Raw genomic sequence first — 26342 nt, forward strand, 5'->3', positions numbered from 1 at the left:
ATTTGAATAAATTGGTTAGTCTCTAAGGTGCCACAAGGACTCCTTTTCTTTTTGCGAATACAGACTAACACGGCTGTTACTCTGAAACAGTGAAAAATGACTACCGTTCTTTTTACTGGAATGTATTTTAGTCTCAGGAAAGGTTTATTGTCTTAAAAATATCCTTAGAAAAAGTATAATATGAAAATGCTTCCTTTCCTGTACCTTGTGCCTTTTTGGGTGGTTTTGGTCTCCTTGCTGGTGCTTCTACAAAATAGAAATATTGCAGTCAGGAATGATTTATAAACAAGTATTTGAATTAGAGTTCAATTCTAATTCAAATCAACAGCTGATTTGAAACTCATAGCTTAAAAAATGAAGTCAACACTGTTGTAGGTATTTAACAAGTTTGGGATTACTGATGACCTGCAACACAAAGGCTTGTACTAAGAAAAAATTATAAAACATTGTCATTTTGTTCATTCTACAAATCATAACAAAAAAAATCCTTTAAAACTACAGAATTATCCCTAACGTGAGTTAGGATGATTGTGCTGCTGACAAGCTATTTTTTCCTGGAAAGGGTAGCAAATTGATAACTTACTGATATCAGAAGAGAAACATAAGACCTGTACTGTTTTTTATAGTTCTTGAAGATGAACCATCCCTGAGATGCTAGTTGGAAATTCCAAATAACCATGTACAGTGCAGTCAGTATTGTGATGTCGCAGCACCGTTGTATATACAATTTAGATTCCCAGAATTCCCTTCTTTTGAGAAGAGATGCTTACAGGTAAGATGTTGGAGAGGCACTCTTAATTAATAGACGTTTTTCAAAATATCCATTTGATCTGTGACTCTACAGGCATTTGCTAAATGTTGTAACCCACATCTGTAGATTAGTGCAAGAAAACATAAATATGAGACAAATTCCAGAGGAAGAAAAACAAATATTCTCTGACATCCTCACTGCAGATCTTGCCACGGATATTACATGCATGGAATGCCTGTTAATGTCAATAGGAGTTCTGAACATGTAAGGGAGACCAAAAATATTAGAGTCAAGATCCATTGATCTGAGTGGAGAGTTTTCCCCTTAGAATCCATCAGCCGACTAAGGCTGTATTTACTAACACATGCAGTTAACTAGCTTTGCACTTTACTTTGTTTACCTTAACACTTTGATTTCTTTGAAGTCACTTCACAATGAACAGCAGGCTACACTAGTTTCTCGCACCTATCTACAGTCTTCACTTCTATTTTCACTGGATTACAAGCAAAGTAAAGTTTTGAAGTTCTGCACTGGGGAGTAGTGAGTCTCAAGCTCCCTACATCACTTGAAAGTGTGGAAGATGTGTGCAGAAAATGGCTGATTCAGACACATGGTCTTAAGTGCAAGCCGCACCAGCTAATCAGGTCCCCCTTTAGGGACATATCCTCCCAGCTGAGGTTGTTCAATGAATTAAGTTACATCAGCTATTAGGCTCAAAGCTATTGGGCATCTCTCTCACTGATGGAAGATCAGACTTCTCTGCCTTCCCTGTCCTGCTTATCACTGAAGTTATACACACAATGCTCCACATCTTCTTTGTGTATGATCAAACCCGGAGTTTACTGCGCACCATTATGCAGTATATGTCCTATAAGTATCTATACCGGGGTGGCCAAACTTACTGACCCGCCAAACCACATATGACAATCTTCACATGTTTGAGAGCTGGGACGTGCCTGCCAGGGCTCAGGGCTGTGGGAAGGCGAGTGTTGGGACTCCAGCCCCATGGGAGGTGCCTGCCAGGGTTTGGAGCTTCAACCCTGCTTCTGATAAAGCCCTGAGCCCCTTCTCCTTGCTGGGCAGAAGCCCAAAGCTCCTCCAGCCCCACGTTTGGTAGGTGGAGAATGGGGGGAGGAGTATGGGAAGTTTTGCAAGCCACACTTTAACTGTAAAAAAGCCACATGCAACTCGCGAGCCATGGTTTGGCCACCCCTAATCTATACAGATGTATCATGAGTCCTGTAAACACAAATACGGCACTTCATTTTGAACAATTAAAATGTGAATATTTATGTAAAAAACAACCAACCAAACAGATCCTCTGGTATATTGTAAATTTATCCTCTGAATTTCTTTCACATTTGCAAAATCCATTAAGTTAACATAAGTTGAAAATATAGTTGAAACAAATTAATTTCTTGGTACTTCAGATAACATGAGAAACTTCATTCACCAGAAACTATATTTGTTTCTATGTATCCTATATCTGGAATGTGAACAGTTAAGAAATAGATAAACTTTAGCAACGGATCTTGAATGATTAGAAATGCTACTTCAAAGAGGACACACAAAAATATCACAAGAAATCACTGCTTTGTTTTAACTCACAGTAGGTACTGTTAGGTGAGCAACTTACAAGTAACTGCAAGTTAAACTAGAACATCTAAATTCAGCCCAGGCATAAGCCAGGAATGAATGTGGTCCCTAAGAATTTCATTGCATACTCCAGTGATTCTCAACCTTTTTAATACTGGGATCCCACTGGAACCACAGGTGCTGGAACTAGGAGTCCTGCCGCATCCCCTGGCTTGAAGTGGTTTCCATCATATACAGGGTTTACAGTTTGGTTCAATGGCTCTCAGCACCCCCGTTATACAGATTGTTCCAGAACACCTAACTGGAACCTCCTTCCCATTTAACAATATGAGAAGGGAAGAATGATTGCAACCCACCACCTGTTTATGTCCCTTCTCCCTCCCCCCGCCCTCCCCCAGGATTGTGACCCCGCAGTTGAGAACTCCTAGCATAATGGATGGACATTGAAACAGGAAACAAACTAAAGTTACTGAGAACTTACATATTCTTCTCATAGTGCTGCTCACAAAAAAGGCAGTAAGTTTATTATGCTCATTTTCTAGTATTCTTGCCCAGATTTTGCAGCTAGACCTTTTTCTTTGCCTACTACACATGGCAATTAATTTATTTAGGATAAGCCTCAAAATAAACTTTGCAGAGAGTCATTTCAATGTCAGCGTATGATCAAATCCTTTAAAAAAATTGTCAAAACTCTTCCTGCTAAAACTGTAGTTTCGGAGCTAAACAACTTATGTGCACAAACACTATAAAACCCCACCTGGGATGATCACTGCAGATGAAGATGGTCTCAGTGCTTTTGCATTATTAGACAAACTAACCTTCCAGATGGACTTCCTTGATTTCTCTCTCGATAATCTGTGGCTCTCCCTCAATTACTTTAGTAACCTTGGTGTACTCAGTTCCAGCTATGATAAGCATTAAAAACAAATGAGTTAAATCTGGGATAGCATTTTTCAATATGAAGGGTGCCTGGTCAGGACACATTTCATTCTGGGGGCATAGTGGTGAGCAGGATGCCATGTTATAAGCATTGTACAATCCTGCCAATTTTCTCAACCCTGACACTGGGGAGTCTCCTTCTCTAGGGCTGAACTGGGGCTTTGTTTCAACAAAGCCTGCCTAGTGCAGAAAGCTCTGCTGGATTATATATAATTTTATAACAGCCCATTAGAGAGCGTGTTCCTTTGCACAAAGGCAAGACATACATTTGTGACTGGACTCAGGTTTGTTCAAGTGCTTGGGGAATTCTCTGTTGTAAAACAGAAGTGCTCTGATGCAGTCAGAGGGAGCAGGGAGCCATCACCATCATTATTATGGAAGCCACAATGCAGCATGTGTAGCTGTTCTTCTTGGCTAGAACTACTGTACTGTGGTGTAAAAGACTTGATTAAAACATGGAAAAGTGTAGAGAAGACTGAAGAAAAACAGATAATCCGCTCATTTGCTCCATTACATAAAGCAAGAGGCTTTTACTAACCACCTTATGATAGCAAGGAGAAGAAAAGAATTCAAGAGACTATGTTGTATTACCCAATTTATTACTAATACTCAATGTATCACCATTATATAAATCTGTAGAGTCATATAGCTTTAGAGATCAATTGTATTTAATTGCAGAGCTTGATAATTTAGGGCAATAGCTAGATACCGAAGAGATCCAAGGTGTCAGGCCACTCTAATTCACAACTTTAGAGCTTTGCACACCCCTAGGGCATAAATTCAGCATTTTTGACTTCTGCACCTCCACTGTAGACAATGGAATTTAGTCCAGTGCTTCTAATTTGTCTGCTATATCTTTTGTAATTTTTCAATTTAATTTTAAAATAGCTTTAACTGAATTTAGTGCAGGTAAAAGATAAAAGATGGGTAGCCCTGGAGACTTTACTGCTAATATGTGTACACTATATTCAGCAGTAATGCAAGCTTTCCCACACTGCCCTAATCACAGTTCCTTAAATCCTGACCTAGAGAAACTTATGAGTAAAGATAATGCAGCAGTTCAGACTCTATGACCAGTCCTTTGCTTGCCTGCTGAGTCTACCAGTTAAGATAAGGTAGACCAATGAGTGTTTACTGTGATGGTTTTACTTTATAAAAGAGCTAAGGGCTATATCCTGCAGCCTTTTCTAAATCCTTACTTAGGCAAATGTTTAAGGCCCAGAATTCAAAGGTATTTAGGTGCCTAATTCCAATGAGAAGTTAGGCATCTAAATGCCTTTGAGAATCTGAGCCTAGTTGAATTTGTCCGTAGGATTAGGTCCAAGGTTGTTTGTGACCTACTTCACTGACTTCCAAACTTGTCATTAATAAAAAGATGACAAGAAGAAATGGATTCAATTAATCTAAATCAGAGGTTTTACTTTATGACTTGAGAAATAGACAAATATCCTTTCGAGTTTATTAGTCAGGCCAATACTAAATTTCCCCAGAATACTTGAATTCTTTTTCACTGTCACCTTTGCTACTACAAGTAGTTGTTTTAATCTATGCAGTAAGCAGAATACATTCCGTATTTATAGATAAAGAAATAATTTCATATGCACACATTTTTCTACTTTTTTTCTACATCCACTGGTTATTTATTGCTAAAACTGTTAGAATTGAGAGAGAGAGGGAGAGAGAGAGAATCATTACCAGGAATGCTATACTTGAAGAGAATTAAAGTTAATATTTTGACCCACATTACCTGTCAGTATTCAAAGAGAGATGCTAAACATGCCTTTGATTGTTAACTTGAGGGCAATGAATATTCATTTCTGGATAACAGAAAAGCATAATGGATTTGTCCTCTTGTAACACTTTCCATTTCATTAGTGTTTCTAAAAGTTAACGATTTCCTGGAAAAAAGTTTGCAGCTAATGGAATAAATCTTCATTGCTCCCGTAGGTTTGAATTAGGTAACATTTTAAAGACTAAAAAACAAACAAGCTTCTATTTGTTCATTATCAATGTGAGCATGAAAATTGGCTGTTCAAAGTTTGCCATCTTATAGTTCAGGAGGCCTTTTTCTTCATTTTTTTTTTTTTTTTTTTGGTGAAGATTTATATTTAAACTAGATCAGCTAGGTCAATCTTTAAAATGTTAAGAGATCAAATTGTCTGAGAGAGGTTTCAATCACCAGAACCTGTTATGTAGAGGTTAGTTGTCATACACTCACTAACCTCCCTGCAGGAGTCTTTTGATTTCTTCATCTTCAAGTAAATGACCATCCCCTTCAATGAATTTGGTCACCTTGGTAACCTCTGAGAGGATACATGTTTACGGCATAAAGTTGATTTACATAAGACATTCAGAATTCTAAATTACATTACATTACATTAACGAACCAAGCTGAATAACTACAAAATCCATTTATTATAAGAAGTTCCATGCCAAACATCTGGTTATCATCATGACAGAAAAGCAATCATTTTGATCAGTTCTCGGTATACAGTATACATGAGCAGTTCCACTTAAAATGAATTGCTAATGAAGTACATATTGAGACAGGTACCAATGATGGGTCATTTGTAGTATGTCTTTCACAGCTGCTTCTGGGACTTCTTTTCTTGTCTTGATGTGGAACTCAACATGTTGAAAAATAAAGCTCTCTACTGCATTTCAAGCACATGTTTATATAGATCCAAACAAGCCTCAACTTTGAGGTTCAGATTTCAAGGAACCCTACATCTTTATAATAGATCAAATAATAGATCAGATCTCAGCACTCCTAAACTTTGGATTGTTTAATCTCTAGCTCTGAACTTGTGGCTTGGGCCCACCTTGTATATGTATATCTATTAAAATTGTAAGATGCATAATTTCCAATAATTAAATACCTGGGTGGATCTCATGGTGCCTACATTTTTCTTTGAGAAGAAAAATACTAACCTTCTTCAAGCAATTTCTTCAAATTTTCCTCCATATCTCCTCTACCACCCGCAGTAATTCGGGTATATTTAATTTCAGGACCTGAAACAAAGTTTAAAAGAGGCAGCATTGAAACAAAGACTACACTGTTGCATTTTAATGTATTTTCTCCTATGAAACATCTAGTATGTTTTTTGTCTTTAACAGAAGCATCATGTTCAAAATTATAATTAAAGAGGACCCCAGAATGCAATATTGAGATCTCCACCCACTCTCCCAAGGTACTTAGTTAGATTCCAAAGAGCTTAAGTTCCATTTTCAAAATGGGAATTAGAAGACTAATTCACGTAAGTGCTTTTGAAAATTTTACCCACCATGCCTATCTTTTTTTCTTAATTAATGATTTATTATACATTAATTTATTTTAAATGCTAGTAATACATTAATTGCTAATATTAAAATTTTAAATTTAATTTTGGAGATATTGCCACCTTCCCAAATTTTGCTTTATTTGAAATACTGATAAAATTGTCCTTTCCATAGCAGCAATGTGAACTTTTTTTATCCTTTTTCCTCAGAAATCTTCTTATCTTGAAAATGGGCCCATTTTTAAAAAACTAAAAAATAATACTAATAATTAATAATAAAAACCCACCATGGCATACATTAGTGAAATGTTTGCAAAAGACACTCCTTTTTGAAATATAGAAACATGCTGACTTTTGATACTTCTACATTGTGTTTAAAATATTGCAGACACATCTGTGTACAACCCACAGCCAGGAGCTGGCCTTCCCTAGGAGTAGTGGAAGGGCTTAAGAATTTTGGATGGCATTCACCTTTCTGCACAGTGCACCACAAAAGCCAGAGTGGGACCTCAGAAATGCATAGATTGGCGTGGTGCAGAAAGGTAAATTTCAGCCAGTGTGACTAGAAAGGTGCTTCATATAGTTTACCTTGAATAATTCTCTCTTCTGTCACTTCTTTTTCAGTCACTTCCACAGGATGTCCATCAATGATTTTGGTGTATGTTTTAATAATAGGCTCTATAATGATATTTTAAAAATTCAAAGAGACATTACCTCTCTGTACTTATATTGCCTCTCTTCTACCCTTTATTTGTCTTTTCTATTTAGATAGTAAACTCTTCAGGCAGGAACTGTTTCTTACTATGCACCTAGCACCGTGGGGACATGATCTTGATTGGGACCCCTAAGTGATACTGTAATACAAATTAATAATACTGAGAAGAATGGCTCTATGGAGTTGGCCTCAGTGCTTGGATCTGGATCAGGACCTAAGCTTCCCTCAAGTCCAGGGATGGTCATATCCAAAGTTTTGGTTGAGGCCCATATTAGTTAGAAACAATTCAAGGACCTGGGAAAGTGGGCGGAAATGCCAATGTCCACGTGGAAAGTGGAAGTGGATGAAAGTGATCTTGAAATGACAGAGATCATGATTCTAAGGAATGTTAGGAGGGAAAACTGTAGCATAAAGATAATGGATTTCAAGAAAACAGACTTTAGCAAACTCAATGAGATGGTAGATAAGCTCCCATGGGAAGCAAGTCTAAGGGGAAAAATAGTTTGAGAGAGTTGGCTGTTTTTCAAAAAACAGCCAACAGGAAAAAACAGCCAACAGGAAAAAAGGTTAGTGGCAATTGGACGTCGAACATAGTGGAAATGAGGGAGGATCTGAGGGTAAAATAGCGAAAGAACAAGTTAAAAAGTACTTAGACAAGCTAGATGTCTTCAAGTCAGCATGGCCTGATAAAATACACCCTACAGTATTCAAGGAACTGACTTGAGGAGATATCTGAGCCACTAGTGATTGTCTTCAAAAGATCATGGAAGACGGGAGAGATTCCAGAGGATGAGAAGAGGGTGAATATAGTGCCAATCTATAAAAAAGGGGAATAAAGACAACCTGTGGAATTACAGACCAGTCAGCTTAACTTCAGTACCCAGAAAGATAATGGAGCAAATAATTAAGCAATCAATTTGCAAACATCTCTAGAAGATAATAAGGTGACAAGTACATGGATATGTCAAGAACAAGTCATGTCAAACCAACCTAATAGCTTTCTTTGACAGAGTAATAAGCCTTGTGAATAGGGAAGAAGTGGTAGATGTGATATATCTTGACTTTAGTAAGGCTTTTGTTACTGTGTCACATGACCTTCACATAAACAAACGAGGGAAATATAGCCGAAATTGAGCTACTGTAAGGTGGGTGCATAACTGGTTGGAAAACCATTCCTAGAGAGTAGTTATTAGTGGTTCACAGTCAAGCTGGAAGGGCATATAGAGTGGGGTCCCACAGAGATCAGTCCTGGTTCTGGTTATGTTAATTTATCTTCATAAATTATTGAGGTAATGGCTTAGAGAGTACACTTATAAATTTTGCAGATAATACCAAGCTAGAAGGGGTTGCAAGTGCTTTGGAGGATATGATTACAATTCAAAATGATCTGGATGAACTGGAGAAATTGTCTGAAGTAAACAGGATGAAATTCAATAAAGACAAATGCACAGTACTCCACTTAGGAAGGAACACATACAAAATGGGAAATGACTGCTTAGAAAGGAGTACTGCGGAAAGGGATTTGAGAATTATAGTGGATTGCAGGATAAATATGAGTCAACAGTGTAACACTGTTGCAAAAAACCCAAACATCATTCTGGGGTGTATTAATGTTGTAAACAAGTCATGAGAAGTAATTCTTCTACTCTCTTCCATGCTGATAAGACCTCATCTAGAGTATTGTACCCAGTTCTGTGCACCATCAGGAAAGATGTGGAAAAACTGGAGAAAGTCCAGAGGAGAGCAACACAAATGATTAAAAGTCTAGAAAACATGACCTATGAGGAAAGACTGAAAAAACTGGGTTTGTTTGGCTGGAGAAGAGATGACTGAGTTGGACATGATAACAGTTTTCAAGTACATAAAAGTTTGTTACAAGGAGGAGGGTGAAAAAATTGTTCTTGTTAATCTCTGAGGATAGGAGAAGAAGCAATGGGCTTCAATTGCAGCAAGGGCAGTCAGGTTGGACATTAGGAGAATCTTCCTAATTGTCTGGGTAATTAAGTACTGGAAGAAATTGCCAAGGGAGATTGTGGAATCACCATCATTGGAAGTTTTTAAGAACAGGTTAGATGAACACCCGTCAGGAACTGTCTAGTTATTACTTCTGCTTTGAATTCAGGGGGTGGACTAGATGACCTATTGAGGTCCTTTCCAGTCCTACGCTTCTAAGATTCACTTCTATATCAAAACATATTCACTTTCTATCACTTCTACCTACTGCACTTTAGAAGGCAGGACAACAGCCACCAAACACAATTAAATTGAGACAGATGGCAACCCAGCATGTAAAATGCTGGAAACATAACATCAGATACAGAACGGAGTCTGGTGGCACCTTAAAGACTAACAGATTTATTTGCGCATAAGCTTTCACGGGCTAAAACCCACTTCATCGGATGCATGGAGTGAAAATTACAGATGCAGGCATTATTATACTGACACATGAAGAGAAGGGAGTTACCTCACAAGTGGTTCTCCACTTCTATTCCCCTCTCTTCATGTGTCAGTATAATAATGCCTGCATCTGTAATTTTCACTCCATGCATCCGATGAAGTGGGTTTTAGCCCGTGAAAGCTTATGCGCAAATAAATCTGTTAGTCTTTAAGGTGCCACCAGACTCCTTCCTGTTTTTGTGCATACAGACTAACATGGCTACCCCCTGATTCTTGATCAGATACAGTGTATTTGGGAAGAGTTAGGCAAAATCTGTAACAAGTAGGAATTAAATGCTACTATATTTCCTGAATGAAATAATAAAAGCAAATCCGATGACTCATAAAAACCCACATGGCTCTTAATTGAAATAAAACCTGACTTGGAACTATAAAGCTTTCATAAGTACTCTGGCTAATAAAGTCTAGCCGCAGAAAGTTTATTTACCTCCATGAATCACTTTAGTTATTGTCTCGCCTTCTCTGAACAATTTTAATTCTGGTTCCCCTTCGAGCATTTTCGTGCCTGGAAAAAAATATATAATATTCAAATCAGCTAAGGTAGAAAAGGCATTAACACCCTCCACACAAAAACCATAACATATAATATTCCATTTTGATTATTTATTGTTATAATAATACATTTGGATAATGCCAGAGATTTATATGAGAAAATAAAACTAAGTGTATCCATTCATGAGAACAACTGAATAACCTTGCATTTTCTCATACCAGTTGGAGTCATAATATCCCTCACCCTGTTGTATATTGGGAGTTTAAAGATTTGTTGACTAGCCTCTGTCCCGTCTATGGCAAAATCATCTCCTCGGGATCTGCCTTCCTGGGTATAAGTTTGGACACATCTCCTTTTTGGTATTGTCTCCACTCCTTGGAACCCTACAGATGCTTCTGCACCAGAGCTCTGCATGGAACGAGCTCCGTGGAAATTTGGGAGGTGGGCTGGGGCAGAGGAGGACTCCTGACTCTCTTCATGGGACTGTCTCCTGCTAACCATTCAGATACCCAGTTAGCTCTGCTTCAATCAACCTTACCTCCTTGTCAGATCTCTCTGCAGCTACCACTGTGCAGCCAATGGTAGCATATCTCAAACAGAGCCATACTGGAGGCCAATGGAGCAGCCTGTAGGGACTGGTGTGGTAGGGACACCTGTCAGTGCAGGTGGCTATTGTCTTTGATCCCCATCCCAATCAGTTAGTATTTTAAAGCCATTTTATACTGACTACAATAACTACACATGATTTAAGACAGCAAAGAACCAGGCCCCAAAGTCTGATTGAGGGAGGCAGAGTTTGAATGTCTGGCTCAGACTCATCTCTAACTGTAAGGCAGCAGTTGAGTAATGCATGACTAAGTTTAAAACACAACATCAGTGCAGTTTCTTTACAGAGTATTATGGTGTTCCCAAAAGGGAGATGTGTTTTTGCACCTCCCCTTACTCTGTTTTTGGTGCTAACAGCATGATATAGTCCTTAACCTTATTAGTTGACATTTATTGTACAATTCCTCTCTTTGTAAAAGATATCAGAGGGGTAGCCGTGTTAATCTGTATCCACAAAAACAAAGAGGAATCCAGTGGCACCTTAAAGACTAACAAGCTTATGCCCACATAAATCTTGGTAGTCTTTAAGGTGCCCCCAGACTCCTCGTTGTTTTAATAACAGATAATCACCGTCTTTTTTTAAAAAGTTGACCTTCCATAAAAGTTGATTCTATAAGAAGGTTTTTTTTATGATTATTAATCAGGATTCACCTGACATTGTGTTTTCATACAGGTTGGTTTATTGTCAAGTGGTTAAAACAATACAGTCCAGACTTGCTGGACCTCCTATATGTTTGTAATAGGAGGTGATGCACAGGGTCCTAGATTAGCTTTTAGCTAGTTAAATAACTAGCTAAATGAACCTCAATCTAGAGCACACTGGTGCATCACAAAACATATAGCTCTGTTAATAAATCCTACCTTGAGTAACTTTTCGAATTGTTGCACCACCAACTACTTTCGTGATTTTTCTACCTGGTTTTTCTGACAAACATACATACATATTTTAGTGACCACATCAATAACAGCTATGCTCAGTTGTTGCTGCTTTAAATTTAGAGGAATTTTTGCATTTTAATTGCGGGCATATTAAGCAGGTACATAATAACACAATGTAATAGAATTTAATCACACAACTCAATACAATTATTCATAAAGTTATGTGGTGGTTTTTAAAACTCTGCTCCTTTTAACCTTAATCTGCTTTGTTTTTTGTCAGACTAGTGCAATCAAAATATGTGGCACATAGAGGGTTTCATAAAGCAGTACTTTTCTGCTTAGTTCAGGATGGGTAGCCCACCCTACCCTCTGAAGAGACTTTGGAAGAGTATTTATTTTCACTAAATCCTCCTCTAGCACTATGATCTGTCTAAGACTTCCTGCCATCGCTAGAAAAAGTAACATTTTGGCAACTTTAGGACATTTTTTTAACGACAGTTACAGGCATTTGTGTCTTTTGGGGACTGCTGCAGCTGCTGCTGCTGGCAAGCCATGAGAGCCAAAACTGGCTTCACCAGGAGTGAGACTCAATGGTGAGACTATGGGAGGAGTCAGAATACTGGCAAACAAAAAGCATGCACTGGGGTATAGCCAGAGGTAGGATTACTGCTTTCCCACCCAGTGATAGCTGGCTGGATGAAGTGACTAGTCAATGCTCACTATTTGTACTGTTATTTCATCTTGCTTTGGTGAATGGTTCTGACCTGTGCATCAGACAGTACCAAATCACACTATTTCACATTGTCATTAACTGTGGAATAAGCAAGATCACGACCTTCATGTTGGGAAGAAACTCCCTCAACAACAACAGATAATAACCTTGATAGAAACTTTACAAGCATTTATTTAATGCCTTTCTTTGCTGGGCTTGACTTCAGCAAATTCCCTTTGGAACATTCCAGTGGGACATGGGGGCTTCCAAGTGGTTTGCTGGGTGCCTAAGGAAGCAGCGGAGGTGTGTTCTGCCTTATGTACCGAGTTCATGAGGCAGCATTTAAATGACTGAAGATTTTTTATTCCTTCATAGAATTTATCCAGTAGGGATGAGAGTCATGAGACTTTCAAGAGCACTCAGTGTTGGCTTCATTCTGCTTCCAATGAACTCAATGGGAGTTTTACCTTGGAGTTCAGTAGTAGCAGTATTAGGTCAACACTGAATGCTTTTGAAAATCCCTTCCAAGATTTCTATCCCACTTTCTTTGGTCCCACCATCCATAGGTGCTGACTTCCTCTCTGCCCGGGGATACTCTACTGCCCCTCTGCCCAGGCTCGGCCTTCCCCCAAGCCTCCAGTCCTCTTCCCACCATGCCTCTTCCCACCCCCACTCCACCTCTTCCCCCAAGGCCCCACTGCCTCTTCCCACCCCTGCCCCACCTCTTTCCGCCACCTCCATGGAGTGCTCCCCGTCCCCGCTCCTCTCCCTCCCTCCCAGCTATTCCGTGGTGTGCAGGAGGCACTGGGAGGGAGGGGGAGGAGTTGATCAGTGGGGCCAGCGGCGGGCAGGAGGCACTTGGGGGGGAGGAGGGGAGCTTGGCTGTCGGTGTGTGCTAAGAACCCACTAATTGTTTTCTGTGGGTGCTCCAGCCCTGGATCACCCATGGAGTTGGCTCCTATGCCAGCACCACTCCCACAGCCTGCAGCACAGGAAAGGAAATCACTCCTGAGAAACAGGGAGAGAAGAGTCCTCCTAAAATGTCCATACCAAATGGCTAGGACCAACATTGTTATTAGTTGAAAAATGGACATCTATTTTTATTGAAAATGCTGATGTTTTCACTTCAAACTGTTTGGAACAAATCCATTTTTTGTTCAATGTCCCATTTTTAAAAATGTTAAACAAAACATTATCGAAAACTTCATTTGATTTTTTTTTATTTACTGAAAACTGAGTAATGTTTTTGGTACTTAAAATAACCCAACAAATCTTTAAAACAAGATACAATTTGTTTTGGTTTTGAAATTAAAATGCCAGCCATTTCCCATGACAAAAATTACTTTAGAAAACAGGCCTTTTAAGAAAGATCTTTTTGTTCAGAAAAGTTTGGCCACTTCTAGTTGTTATCTCTGCTTTTGAAGCAACATGTGAAAACCTGGATTTGTTCTGTTCCAAAATTAATCCTATTACATCAATGTATTTCAAGCTGAAAAGGAGCCAGTTTTACCCTCTTTTCTGGTGATGGGCTGGAGGCTGCCTTCAATCACTTTAATATTTGGCTCCACTATAAATTTAGATGCTGAAAGTACAGAAAGTGGAACATGAAGCACGGTTACATAAGAGTATCCAAACAAAGTTGTTCCTTTCTTATGATCTCTTTATAGTATGGCTCTTTCAGATTAGGTGTGGCTATAAGGAATGAGGTACAATCAGTGTGAAGTACTGTATGCAAAAAAGGACTTTTTTAGAGATCTAGAGTAAGAACCTAATCAGTTCTAGTTATAGACATTATACATGTTATGCACAGAAGGAAACTATTCAACACAAAAATCAACTACATATATTATTAATAGGTTTTATTGTTTGTATAGCACCAATAGTGTTCTAGGCTTGAGGCTTTCAGTGTTGGACTACACAAATATGCTATTTATCTTTGTTTGTATCTCCTGAAAAGATCAGCTCCATGACAACAGAAGATAAACAAAGGAAAGCAGAGACTCCTACAATTCTCGAACATTTTTTTAAAATTTGAGATTTACATTTTTTTTTCAAGAGACAGCACAGGTGATAGGGAGACAAAAAACAAACAGCGTCGACCCATGTCATTCTGAGAACTGAATCTAAATTTCAGCTTATCAGTTCTGAATTCTCTAATGCCCAATGCAGTGTTCTCTATATCTATCTAGAGTCTTAGGCTCCAGTCCTGCAAAGACATAGGCATGTGCCAAAGTCTGATGTGCATAAGCCTTTGCGGCACCAGAGTCTTGGGCTATGGCTACACTAGAGAGCTCACAGGTCAATGCTGTCTCCTGCCGCTTCTTTGAAGCAATATGGCTCTGCACTGCCCCTAATCCTGGGCTATTGCTGAGCTAAATGAGGACATTTTTTTCCACCACCCTAACCTGAGGAATTTAAACTGCTTCCTTCAGCATTGCTTCCCATCACGGATGTGAAATATGAAAATACTGCATTGGGTATCATGATAAAGGCAAATCTGTGTCTTTGTACTACTTTGTACTACTTCAGCCATACGCCATTAGAATGGCCTAATTTCATAGAGATGACATTCTTTTTAATTGAAAAATGCTTTTCAAGCTGCACTGGCAACAATTTTTAGAAGCAATATCACCAACGGTATCTGGAAATATTCCAAATTAACTTACTGAAAAATGTCAGGGGGATCTCTTGGAAGCGGCTGCCACGAACAAACTATAAATAAAAAACAAATCCAGAAAACATACAAGGACTTTTACAATAAAAACTCACTTTTTAATGCATTAAATATTATATGAACCAGATCCAAAGCCCACTGACATCATGGGCAAGAGCCACATTGAATTTCCTTAGGCATTGGATCAGACCCTATGCCACAGTAGTATTGGAGACATGAGGGTGTGCAAGGCTCTAGCCCCTGGCTGTACAGACCATGAGGGATGTTGGCAGAGAACACACAAGAGTGACAATTGCTATACCCTCTAAAAATTCTACAGCTTAGGGCACCATAATGGTCTGCCCATTTCTGCCTGCCTGTGCGGAAGGGCCAAACCTCTGAGCTCCCTTCTAATGGTGCCTCGACTGTGCCTCCTTTTGCCCCTGATTCATGCTGGGGGCTGGTGTGTGTGGTGACATAGGTGACGGCAGTTCCTTTGCCACTCAAGGTTTCTCCCAGCGAGGCAGAGGCAGATAAGGTTTATTGGGTCCCTGGGCACAAAGAACATCTGGGCCCCCCACATCCTGGGGGCCCCGGGGTGCCAGAACCGGGCAGGCCAGGTGGGCCATGGCCCCTCCACAGTTTTGACAATGGGAGGGGCATGCCTGCCCACTTTTTAAAATGGGCATAGTGGCCTTGGGCAAGCACAAGGTGGCGGTAGTTGTGAAGGGTGGCAGGGGAGCGTTGCTCCTCCCCAAACAGCAAGCCTCGAGCCTGAGGTGACAGGAGGAGCATTGCCGCACGTGAGTGCTGCCTTGGGCACAAAACCCAGGCAACAGAAAGGGCAGTCTATCACCGGGGGCAGGAGGGACCTGGCAGGGCAGCCTGGCAACAGGAACTGGGCTCAGGCACCGAGAGAGTCCAGGCAGAGCGTGGTGGCTGCTTAGCCAGGCCAGTAGCAACGGGAGCTGTGCCAGAGGAGCCCTGCCTGCCTGGCTCCTCACTGCCTGTGACCTTCCTGGGGCTCCCTGCAGTGCCTCTCAGTCAGGGCAGGGCCTATTCTCCCTGCAGAGTCTGTCTGCAGGTCCCAGGAAGAGGGCAGGAGGCCCAACCAGAGCCACCACCCGTGGGGGATGGGAACACAGGTTGGGGCTGCTCTTCGGCACCCTGGCCCCTGCCTAGGGCAGGTGGAGGGTCCAGGGCTCCCCACGGCGGCCCTAGCTCCCTGGGAGGCTCTTACCATGGCCCAGCTTCGGCTTCTGTCCTGGCCAGGTGGTGGGGTTCTGGGGGGAAGAAAAGGAGCAAGGGGCGGGGCCACAGTTCCAGCATTGGAAGAGCCCCCCCCCCCCCCCCCCCGCTTCTACCCAGGTTCTGGAGCTCCTGAGGAGGCCCCCATCTTTGCCAGGGGCCCTGGGCATGAGCCCCATGGGCCCAGGCATTAATCCACTATTGCAGAGAGGGGAATCCTCAAGGGTTTAGAGCCATCTGGCTTTAGAACTGGTTTATGCTGCTGGAGGGGTGGAATATAACCACAGCAGGAATCTGAATCTGGCCCAGAATGTGTCAGAGACTTCAGTGTGTTCAAATGTACTGTAACCAAAGATCCTTGGCAGGATGTTTGTTTAATCTGATATTTACGAGTTTCATTTGACAGTGAATATAATGGCTTATGTGATGACTCTATGGAAAGTGGATCCTTGTTCTAGGACAAACAGGGCTCTATCAATCAGATTAAAGTGTTGTTCATTGAAGAAATACTGGTGGAGGGAACCCTTCTGTTTGCATATATATGGCTAAAAGCATAAACAATCAAACCTTTATTTAAAAAAGTACCTTAATCTGAATGTATTTAATCATTTTATTAAGGATGGTGAGCAACTGATCATTTCCAACAGGTACATCTGCAAAAAAGAATGCAAATATTTTGGGAAAAGGAAACAGTTGTAAAGATCTTCCACTGATCAGCTGTCAAGGACTGCACTGTTCTGAACTGAAGGCATTTCTTGAGGTTCAGAATAAGCATTCAGATTTGAATTTATAATTAAACGACACAATCTGAAGTCCAGTAATGAATAAAAATATATCAATTTAAATATGTCAATTTAAATAATGGTAAAGGCAGCTTGCCATTAGTAAGACTAGAAACCCTGTGAAGAAACAGTAGTCATGTATATCTGACATCTGTAACTGTAACTATTTCTTTCTGCCATTGTTCTTAGCAATCAGAAGGGATTGTGATTACAACATGGACATGGAGTCCAAATCTCTCTTCTATTGGGTACACAGCCTGTGTCATCTTGTATCCTACCATAAGCCTGAGCAGTGTTTAATTTGTGCCAGGGCTTGCCAGAGCTGAGCCCCGGCACTTCTAGGCTTGGCAGTTCATAGCCCCAGCACCTCTGGCCTTGCTGCATCAGTTATGAATGCAAAAAAAAAAAACTTGCTTGAACCCCAGCATCTAATTGCTTGAACTCTGTCACTTCTTTCATTACAAATTAAGCACTGAGCCTGAGGTATTCTCACAATTAAGAAAATACCACAGCACCAGGCAAGGGTTGTCCAAGAACCAATTCTTATTTGCTTTTCTGCATTGTGTAATTATAAAAGTAGTGATTTTTTAAAAAAACACAAAACATAGAGTACTGCTAACTCTTTGCATATGCTTAGACATGTCTGAGAAGAGGCAGACAGAGGTTTTCTATATATTTATTCCCTGCAATAAGTCAATACTCACCTACTGGATACAAGAGTTTATCTATAACATGAATAACACCATTAGTTGTCATGAGATCAGATTCTTGTGATTTCAGTTCATTCACCAGAAGTGTGTCATTTACCTAACAAACAATGAGAAGAGAACTCAAGATACTGAACATGTATATTTCTAAAAAAGTTTAGTCTTACTACGGCAGTTTATATTGTTCAAGTACACATCTTTCTGTAATATATACTATTTAATATATGGACCTGATATGCCAATCCCTATTAGAGGGAGTATCATAAGTTTTTTTTAGAACTTACTGTTTTCAAGAACAGTTTGCTTCCTTGGATAGTTTTGAGAATGTTCGTTACGCCAGGTTCAAAACCGCTTCCAATGTAAATTCCTCTTGTTATGTGATAAAGAAGAATGTTCCTGAGAGCGTTTTTGTCCCCTATAAAAATAGCCATTAAATAGTACTGGTTAGTTCATTTGTAAAGATACCAAGGACTCATGGAATGATGCTTGAATAAGATCACTGCTTAAACAGTCACACAACATGGCATATTCAAAAGCACATGCCATTCTTTCCCTAGGAAGAGGATGAGAGAGAGCATGAACCAGATGTGACCAAGTGTTAGTCACATTGCTTAATGAGAATGCACTAAGAAAATACAGTGATGAGGGTGGTATTAGAACCTATATAGAATAAACCAGAAAAGCATTCAGCATTTTGCTCCTATTCATTTGCTTTGAAAAATCACAGCTATGAATTCTCCAGTCTTTAAATACTTGTCTGATCTCCTCTTACTTAAATCCCATAAATAAGGAGCTACCAGACAACAGTGTAATGGTGTGCCAAGCCCACTATGGATAGAATGAGATCATATTAAACAGTCTGCAATTTTTTAAACAAATTCAGAAAGCTAAGCCATTTAAAAAATCCAATGGGATCCAGGCTTTATATGAATTCTCAGAGTGAAAATAATGGCAGAAGATAGGAGAAGTAAATTCTGGGTGAAAAGTTAAGTAGTGAATTAAAGAGAGTGATAATGGACTTAGATTGTTATATGCAGTGTTGCTGTAGCCATGTTGATCCCAGCATATTAGAGAGGCAAGGTAGTTGAGTTAATATCTTTTATTGGACCAGTTTCTGTTGGTGAGAGAGACAAGCTTTTGAGCTTAGGCCTGGTCTACTGTAGGAAATTGGGTTGGTATAACTATATCACTCAGAAGTGTGAAAAATCTACGCCCCTGAGCAGTGCAAATAAATTGACCTAAACCCTGGGAAAATGCTCCCTTCAACCTAGCTACTGCCTCTCGGGGAGGTGGATCAACTAAGCTGACTGGAGAGCCGCTCCCATCAATAGGTAGCGTCTTCGCTGAAGTGCTCAAGTGGAGAAGTTGCACTGTTGCAGCATTTGAAGTGTAGACAAGACCTTACACAGAGCTCTTCTTCAGATCTGGGACATGTACTCAGAGTGTGACAGCTAAACACAAGGTGGAACAGATTGTTTAGCATAAGTTGTTAACAGAGAAAAATGATAAAAGACAAAAACAGCATCTCACCTTTGAGGATAGGTGCTGTGTAGGAGGGGTATGTGGGGTTAAGTGCCCACCCCCAGATTTCTGTTTGACCTGTGGGGAGCTGAAGGGGTGGGACCAGCTGCTTCTCACACTGGCCGCTTTGGTTGCTGCTCTGTGCAGTGTGGCGGATGCCTGAGAGACAGTCTGGATGGGCTAGTGGCCCACCTCACCCCCTCTACTCCCTGCTCATGCCCAGCTGCCAGGGACAGGGGGGAGGTGGAGCTCTGACTCGCTCTGCTGCTGTCCCCGGCAGCCAGGCTGGGGAGGAGAGCAGAGAGGGCGGAGCAGGGCAAGCCACAACCCCAGCCAGGCTCTCTCTCAGGCAGCTGCTGCGCTGCACAGAGTCAGCAACCCAGAGAGGCCAATTTCAGCCGGCGTGAGAAGCGGCTCCCTCCTGCTCCCCACCTGGACCCAGCTGCCAGCAGGGAGAACGGCCAAATGTATGGGGGAGGGGAGGCACAGCGGGAGAAGGACAGCGCTCCCCCCTCCCCCTGCAGGTAAGACTGGTGGGGCGGAGAGAGCGCAGCAGCCTCAGGCTGGGCACAGGACGGGGAGGTCACTGGGCAGAGGAGAGAAGTGTCCTCCCCTTTAGATTGTGCCCCCCCCCCCCGCCGGTATCAGGAGGCATACGCACTGACTCCATGGGTGCTTCGGGGATGGAGCACCCACGGGGAAAAATTGGTGGGTGCTCTGCACCCACTGGCAGCTAGCTCCCCTCACCCTCCACCCCATCTCCTCCTCTATCGCCTCCTCTCCCCCCTAAATGCACCGCGTCCCCGCTCCTCTGCCTACCTCCAAACAGCTGTTGGCAGCATTAGCATGCTCCCGGAGAGAAGTGGAGGAGCAGGAACATGGGTGCTCAGGGGAGGAGGTAGGGAAGAGGCTGGGCCGGGGTGGGGATTTGGGGAAGGAGTTGGAATAGGGGCAGGGAGGGGGTGGAGTTGGGGTTGGGACTTTGGAGAAGGGGTTGGAATGGGGGCGGGGCAGGGGTGGGAAGAGGCAGGGCAGGGGCGGGGCCTCATTGACAGGGCGGAGTGGGGGCGGGGAGCATGGGGATCAAGCCCCCGTGGGAAAGCGGGGAAATCGGCGCCTAGGTCAAGAGGCACGAGTTGTCTATGCCTTGGATAATCACTTTTCACGAAGTGATCACTGTGTATCTGACATTTCAGTCCTCATCCTCAAAGGAAACCTGCACAACACCTTCAAAAGACGAGCCCGGGAGTTTAAATTAATAACTTTGCTAGACTCTAATGGACTGAACTGAGACACTGGATTTAAGGCCTATTACAACAATCTATAACCCACTTAACCTCCCTCCTACTCACCAGGTTTTTTTTCCTTCCTCCCTATGACTAGGAGAGGTGTTAATGGGCCACTTAACCTTGAACGGCCACTTAACCTTGAATGGGCCACTTAACCTTAATGGGCCACTTGAACCTTGAACTCTTGCAATATGTGTTAACTGCTTATGCTAAACAATCTGTGCAGCTAGAAAGCTCCCCTCTCACCAACAGAAGTTGGTCCAATAAAAGATATTACCTCACCCACTTTATCTCTCTAATGAACTTACAGGGCCATGACAAAGTGGATTTGTTCCTGTGGAATAGTTCAGCCTTTGAGGCAAATAATAATAAGTTATGGTGTAGCTCTTAACTGAAGCAATTGGATAAGTAAGTGACAGAATGATTGGAGATGTAGGATAGGGTGTAATTAATTGACACAGCTTTACACTATGGCTCTGATACTTATTCTTTTCACTCATTAAAGATCCTCTGGAACTTTCCACAGGATCTGAGGTATTAACCCTAGCATCATTGCTGAATTCCAGTATGCAAAGTGAGGAGACTGGAACTGTTTCTGGCCTTTGCCCAGGGACATACAAAGTGGTCAAAGCCTTTGTACCTTGCCACAACTTACCTGACTGCAGTAATGTTTGAATTGAGCAGTGTATATCCCTTGCCTATTTCAAAGGGAAGTTGTGGGGTTAAAAAGGGACTGAGAGTGCTAACTTGTTTGAAAGTCGTTATATAAATGCAAAGTATTGTGGTGTAAGTAGCAAAAGTAGCAAGGATCCAGTGAAGGTGAGCTTTTCTAATAGCAGGGTGAGGGCAGCGATGGCTGTGCTGGAGGCAGGGGAAGAGAAAAGAAAGAAAAGGAGGGATGCCAGCTTATAAACTCTGATCCCATTGCCTGGGGGTGCCCAGAGTTCCTAGCAGGGATGGGGTGTTAGGTGGATCCTAGGCACTGATGAGCTGCCAAAATCTTAACAACTGGTTCCCTGCCCACCCCCGCCCCCCGGGACTCCTGTCCCATCCACCCCCCCACGTTCCTTGATCCCTGCCCCATCCACCCCCCTCCCGGGTCCCCTGATTGCCCCCAGAACCGGGCAGGACGGTCTCGTGGGCCACCGTAGTGGGTGCCCACTGCACCCCTAAGAGCCACAGGGACCTGCTGGGGCGTGAGGTGGGGAGTCCCGGCGGGGCGCACCTGGGGCAGCTCCCAGGAAGCATCTGGCAGGTCCCTCTGGCTCCTAGGGGCAGGGGAGCGGCCACTCCCCCCACTGATCACATCAAAAGTGGCACCTTAGGCGCCGACTTCATGGGTGCTCCGGGGCTGGAGCACCCACGGGGAAAATTTGGTGGGCTGGAGCACCCACCGGCAGCTCCCCGCCCTGTGCCCGGCCCCAGCTCACCTCCGCTCCACCTCCGCCTCCTCTCCTGAACGTGCAGCCCCCTCTGCTTCTTCGCCCTCCCCCCCCCCCGGCTTCCTGTGAATCAGCTGTTCGGCGGGAAGCCTGGGAGGGCTGAGAAGCAGGCGGCGGCTTCGCACTCAGGCCAAGGGTGGCGGAGTTGAGCTGGGGCGGGGATCGGTTCCCCTGTGCACCCCCCAGATTACCTGCTGCAGCGTGGGTGGCCCTCCTCGCGCCCCCCTGCCCCAGCTCACCTCCGCCTCCCTGGGCCTGAGTACGAAGCCACTGCCTGCTTCTCAGCCCGCCCTGGCTTCCTGCGCGAACAGCTGATTCGCGGGAAGCCTGGGTGGGGGTGGAGAAGCAGAGCGGGGTGGTGCATTCAGGGGAGGAGGCGGAACGGAGGTGAGCTGGAGCCGGGGGTGGGGCAGGGAGGTGCCGGTGGGTGCTCTGCACCCACCAAATTTTCCCCTTGGGTGCTCCAGGACTGGAGCACCCGTGGAGTTGGCACTAAGGCGCTACTCTTGGCCAGTTATATTTAGAAGCCCTTTTAGAACTGGTTGTTCCTCGCGGAACAACCGGTTCTAAAAGGGCTTCTAAAATTTAACAACCGGTTCTAGCAAACGGGTGCGAACTGGCTCCAGCTCCTAGAAGTATGAAGCACGCAGGTTTCAGGCACATTAAACATTTAGGGTGAAATTCTGCCCCACTGATCTTTGCCATAAACTTCAGTGGGATTTCACCCCTAGTTAATTACATTTCTAATATTCTTATGTGACTTACTTCTCAGTATTTCCTTTTCTTCATCAGTCAAGCCTTTAAAGGCCTCATTGGTTGGGACAAACAAAGTCCATTCTCCAGGTTGTGATAGAATACCATCTAAATCGGCATCTTTCACCAAATTGAGGAATATGCTAATCAGAAATAAAAATAGCACACATTAAATTATGGTCCAGTTCCCAAAGATTTGTTTACACAAGGAATTTTGAAGGCAACATCAGCACACAAAAGTCTGCTTAATTAAGACAGTTCCTGTCACTCCTAAGCATCAATGTAGTATCTTACTCTGCAATTATTCCCAATGATTTCAAGGTTGAGAGAGAATGGAGGAGATGGTAAGTCACTGAATGTGTCAAAAGTAATGGCTAGACTGAAGGGGAAGGGAGTAGAAGGAGAGGAGGATGTTGGTGACTTTGATACAAGCAATGTTCATGGAGTGGAGCAGTCAGAAATGAGATTGCACAGAATCCATTGGGGAAGTAGAGGAGAGAAAGGCAAGCCAAGACTGTATGCTCCTGGGGGAGGAGATAAAAGGGAAGAGAAGATAATAGTAAGATAAGTGAGTTCAAGGGAGTAGTACTTCATTAAATGGGATACTAGAGCATGTACTCAGGCTACCCTGTGTACAAGCAAGTTGTGTACAGAGATTAGGGTTTGAGCAAAATTAAGGCCCCAGGCTATCACCACACTTACTCATGAGAAGTAGTCCTAGTGAAAAAACTCTAGACCACAGGTTCTTAACCTGGGGTGCATGCACCCCATGGGGGTGCGAGATGCCCTTTCTGGTGGTGCAACACATGCCAGATTTTTTTGAAGGTAAATCATCGAAAACACGAATTAAGCAAAAAGAACAGAAGTACTTGTGGATACAGACTAACACAGCTGCTGCTCTGAAACAAATTAAGCACAGCCACGTTAAGTACAACTACTTTGTTTCATCAAACCTATGTATTTATTAACATTATACATTTTTTAACCATTACCATTTGTAATATACAAACAAAAATATATGTAGGTTTAAAGAACTGACCTACTTCAACGATTTTGATAAGGGGTGCGAGAACATATTTTGAGAACCAAAGGGGTGCAGGCTGCAGTAAAGGTTAAGAACCACTGTTCTAGATACATCCTCTCTGCTCCCCTACTGTCCCAGTCCTTCTGAACACCTTGCCAGCAGCTGAGTGGGTGTGGCCATGTAAAGCTATTACACCAGCCATACACTGCCCTAGTGCTGGAGGACTTACCAGCAGGGAAAGAGGTCTAGGTTCTGGACCTTATTGTCTCTGGAATGGCATGAAAGAGCTAGAATGCTGACCAGAATGGGAGCCTATAGCTTCACTGTGTCACTCTGGTATTACAAAATATACCTGCATGGAAAATGGGGAAAGAAATCCATTTCCCCCCCTCCCATTTTTTGTCAAAATTAAATTTTTCAGAGCAGCTCTACTCTATATTGATCAAGGGCTGGTCTAGACTACAAAGATAGGCCATTTTAACTACATTGCTCAGGGCAAAATGTCATGTGCTGAAAGATGTAATTAAGCTGACCTAAGCCTGATATAGAAACCACGAGGTCAACAGAAGAATTCTTTCATTGACCTAACTATCACCTCTCATAGAAGTGGATCGACTACAGTGACCGAAGAACCCATCACTGTAATATGTGTTGTGCCACTGTAGCATGTCTTGTGTAGACAGACCCACCGTCTATAGAGAGATTTTTATGCTGTGAAAACCTTTTGCTTACCTAAAGCGCTTATCATTCTTCAACACTTCACGCAGTGACTTTTCGGCTGGTTTGATGATCTGTCTGAAAATGTGAATGACACCATTCCTTCCCTCTTTGCTTCCTCTTACCATGCATGAATTTTCAATACATACAGCCTGGTTGAAAAGAAAAAACAAGACAAACCACCTGAGATTATAGTCACAGCATCCATGCCACAGCCACGGCAACATTAGTGAAGCATATTTTTTTGTAATCAGCCTGAAACATGAACTCCTCTGTAGCCTCTATAATTTAAAAATAGAATTTCTCCAACTTCTCATTGGCAAGTTATTTGTTCCTCCTTTTTAAAATAAAATGTGCAAAAGGAAGCAAATGATGTGGGAAATAAATACTTAATTAGATTGAAAATTGATTACTTGTGTCACCTGAAAAAATTGTTAGCTGTTTTGAAACTAGAAATTTTTATTATTAATCTCAAGCCAAATCCTGAAGCTGTCTTCTAGTTTTCCACTCATTCATCTATTTCAGCCAAAGTTTAATTTAATTTAATTGCATTATACGTCAAAATCAAAGATCTCTCTCCTATACAGTGGTGTGGTAAATGTTGGTAATTTTGACTTTCAATGGTGAGCTCTTTTATAACACCAATAGTATTGTCTTCTACAGTGAGCTCCATCCTTCCCCAGCTTCAGGTTTTGGATAGATTTTGTTTGTCACTGCCCCAGGATTTGGAAATCTTCATTCACTTACTGTGCGGTATACAAAGACTCTGAGTTGTTTTCCTCCCAAGGTCTCCACGTTCTGTCCATTGTAGAGCTCATTGAGGCTAATTTTCACTTTCAAAATGTGGTTTTGCATGATCAGTTTAAGAAGCCGTTGGTCCATTCTCAAAGTGTCATCTACCAAATCATTTAGACAATAATGTATAAATGATTCCTTCATTCAGGTAAGGTTCACTGCACACACTATGTTTTAGAATCATGAAAATACTTGTTCTTTTTGCATTGTTTACATTTTAGATCAATCATTTTAGACTTAATAAAACTGGGAAAACTATTCACAGAAATTAAATTTATTAGAGCATAAGCTTTCATGGAAAAAACAGTATGCATCCGATGAGGTAAGCTGTAGCTCATGAAAGCTTATGCTCTAATAAATTTGTTAGTCTCTAAGGTGCCACTAGTACTCCTTTTCTTTTTGCAGATACAGACTAACATGACTGCTACTCTGAAACCAGAAATTAAATTGATTAACTCATTTTTATTATTACAATTATCTGTAAACAGGCTTCTAATTCTTTAGTAGACATTTGGTAGATTATTTATGTATAGGCATGTTTTAACCTCTAGATTACTTGTAAAATATTTCTGGTAACTATTGCTTTGAGTATTCACCATTTGAAATCCATTCTGTGTTGTGACATCTAGGTCACATGGAGATGCTTCTTATCTCTGATTGGATGACTACCAAATCCACAAAGAGCTTTCAGAAGGGCCATGTGGCCACTCCTAGTGCAAATACTAATTTAAATGTGTATTGGCACATTCATATGTGACACTGTCTCTTTGCTCCATCATTCTGGTAAATAAAAATGTGCTTGTGTGAAGGTACTTTGACAGTAAATAAAGGGGGTTCTGATAACAACTCAAGTGAATTTAAGGGGATTTACTGTAAATATATTATTGCATTATTCATCCAGCTCTTCTGCTAAGCATTAGGGTATATTTTGCATCTTATTTTAACTTTACTTTTCCCATCAAATAAAGAGGTTCTCTATATACTG

General features: G+C 42.0%; 1 protein-coding gene across 1 annotated transcript in view; it reads right to left on the reverse strand.

The window, feature by feature from the left end:
• The window catches only part of POSTN (periostin), a 48283-nt gene that overhangs the window by 936 nt on the left and 21005 nt on the right, over window positions 1-26342 (reverse strand). The window contains exons 10-24 of the mRNA XM_077806591.1: window positions 25310-25458; window positions 24578-24714; window positions 22834-22964; window positions 18101-18231; window positions 17814-17916; window positions 16913-16980; window positions 15093-15138; window positions 13937-14008; window positions 11697-11759; window positions 10164-10241; window positions 7153-7242; window positions 6218-6298; window positions 5509-5589; window positions 3166-3252; window positions 205-246 (exon numbers count right to left, since the gene is read on the reverse strand). Coding sequence (XP_077662717.1) covers window positions 205-246; window positions 3166-3252; window positions 5509-5589; window positions 6218-6298; window positions 7153-7242; window positions 10164-10241; window positions 11697-11759; window positions 13937-14008; window positions 15093-15138; window positions 16913-16980; window positions 17814-17916; window positions 18101-18231; window positions 22834-22964; window positions 24578-24714; window positions 25310-25458 — 1359 coding nt within the window. The remainder of the gene's footprint in view (window positions 1-204; window positions 247-3165; window positions 3253-5508; window positions 5590-6217; window positions 6299-7152; window positions 7243-10163; window positions 10242-11696; window positions 11760-13936; window positions 14009-15092; window positions 15139-16912; window positions 16981-17813; window positions 17917-18100; window positions 18232-22833; window positions 22965-24577; window positions 24715-25309; window positions 25459-26342) is intronic.

This window comes from Eretmochelys imbricata, chromosome 1, assembly GCF_965152235.1.
Source record: "Eretmochelys imbricata isolate rEreImb1 chromosome 1, rEreImb1.hap1, whole genome shotgun sequence".
Taxonomy (NCBI): Eukaryota; Metazoa; Chordata; order Testudines; family Cheloniidae; genus Eretmochelys; species Eretmochelys imbricata.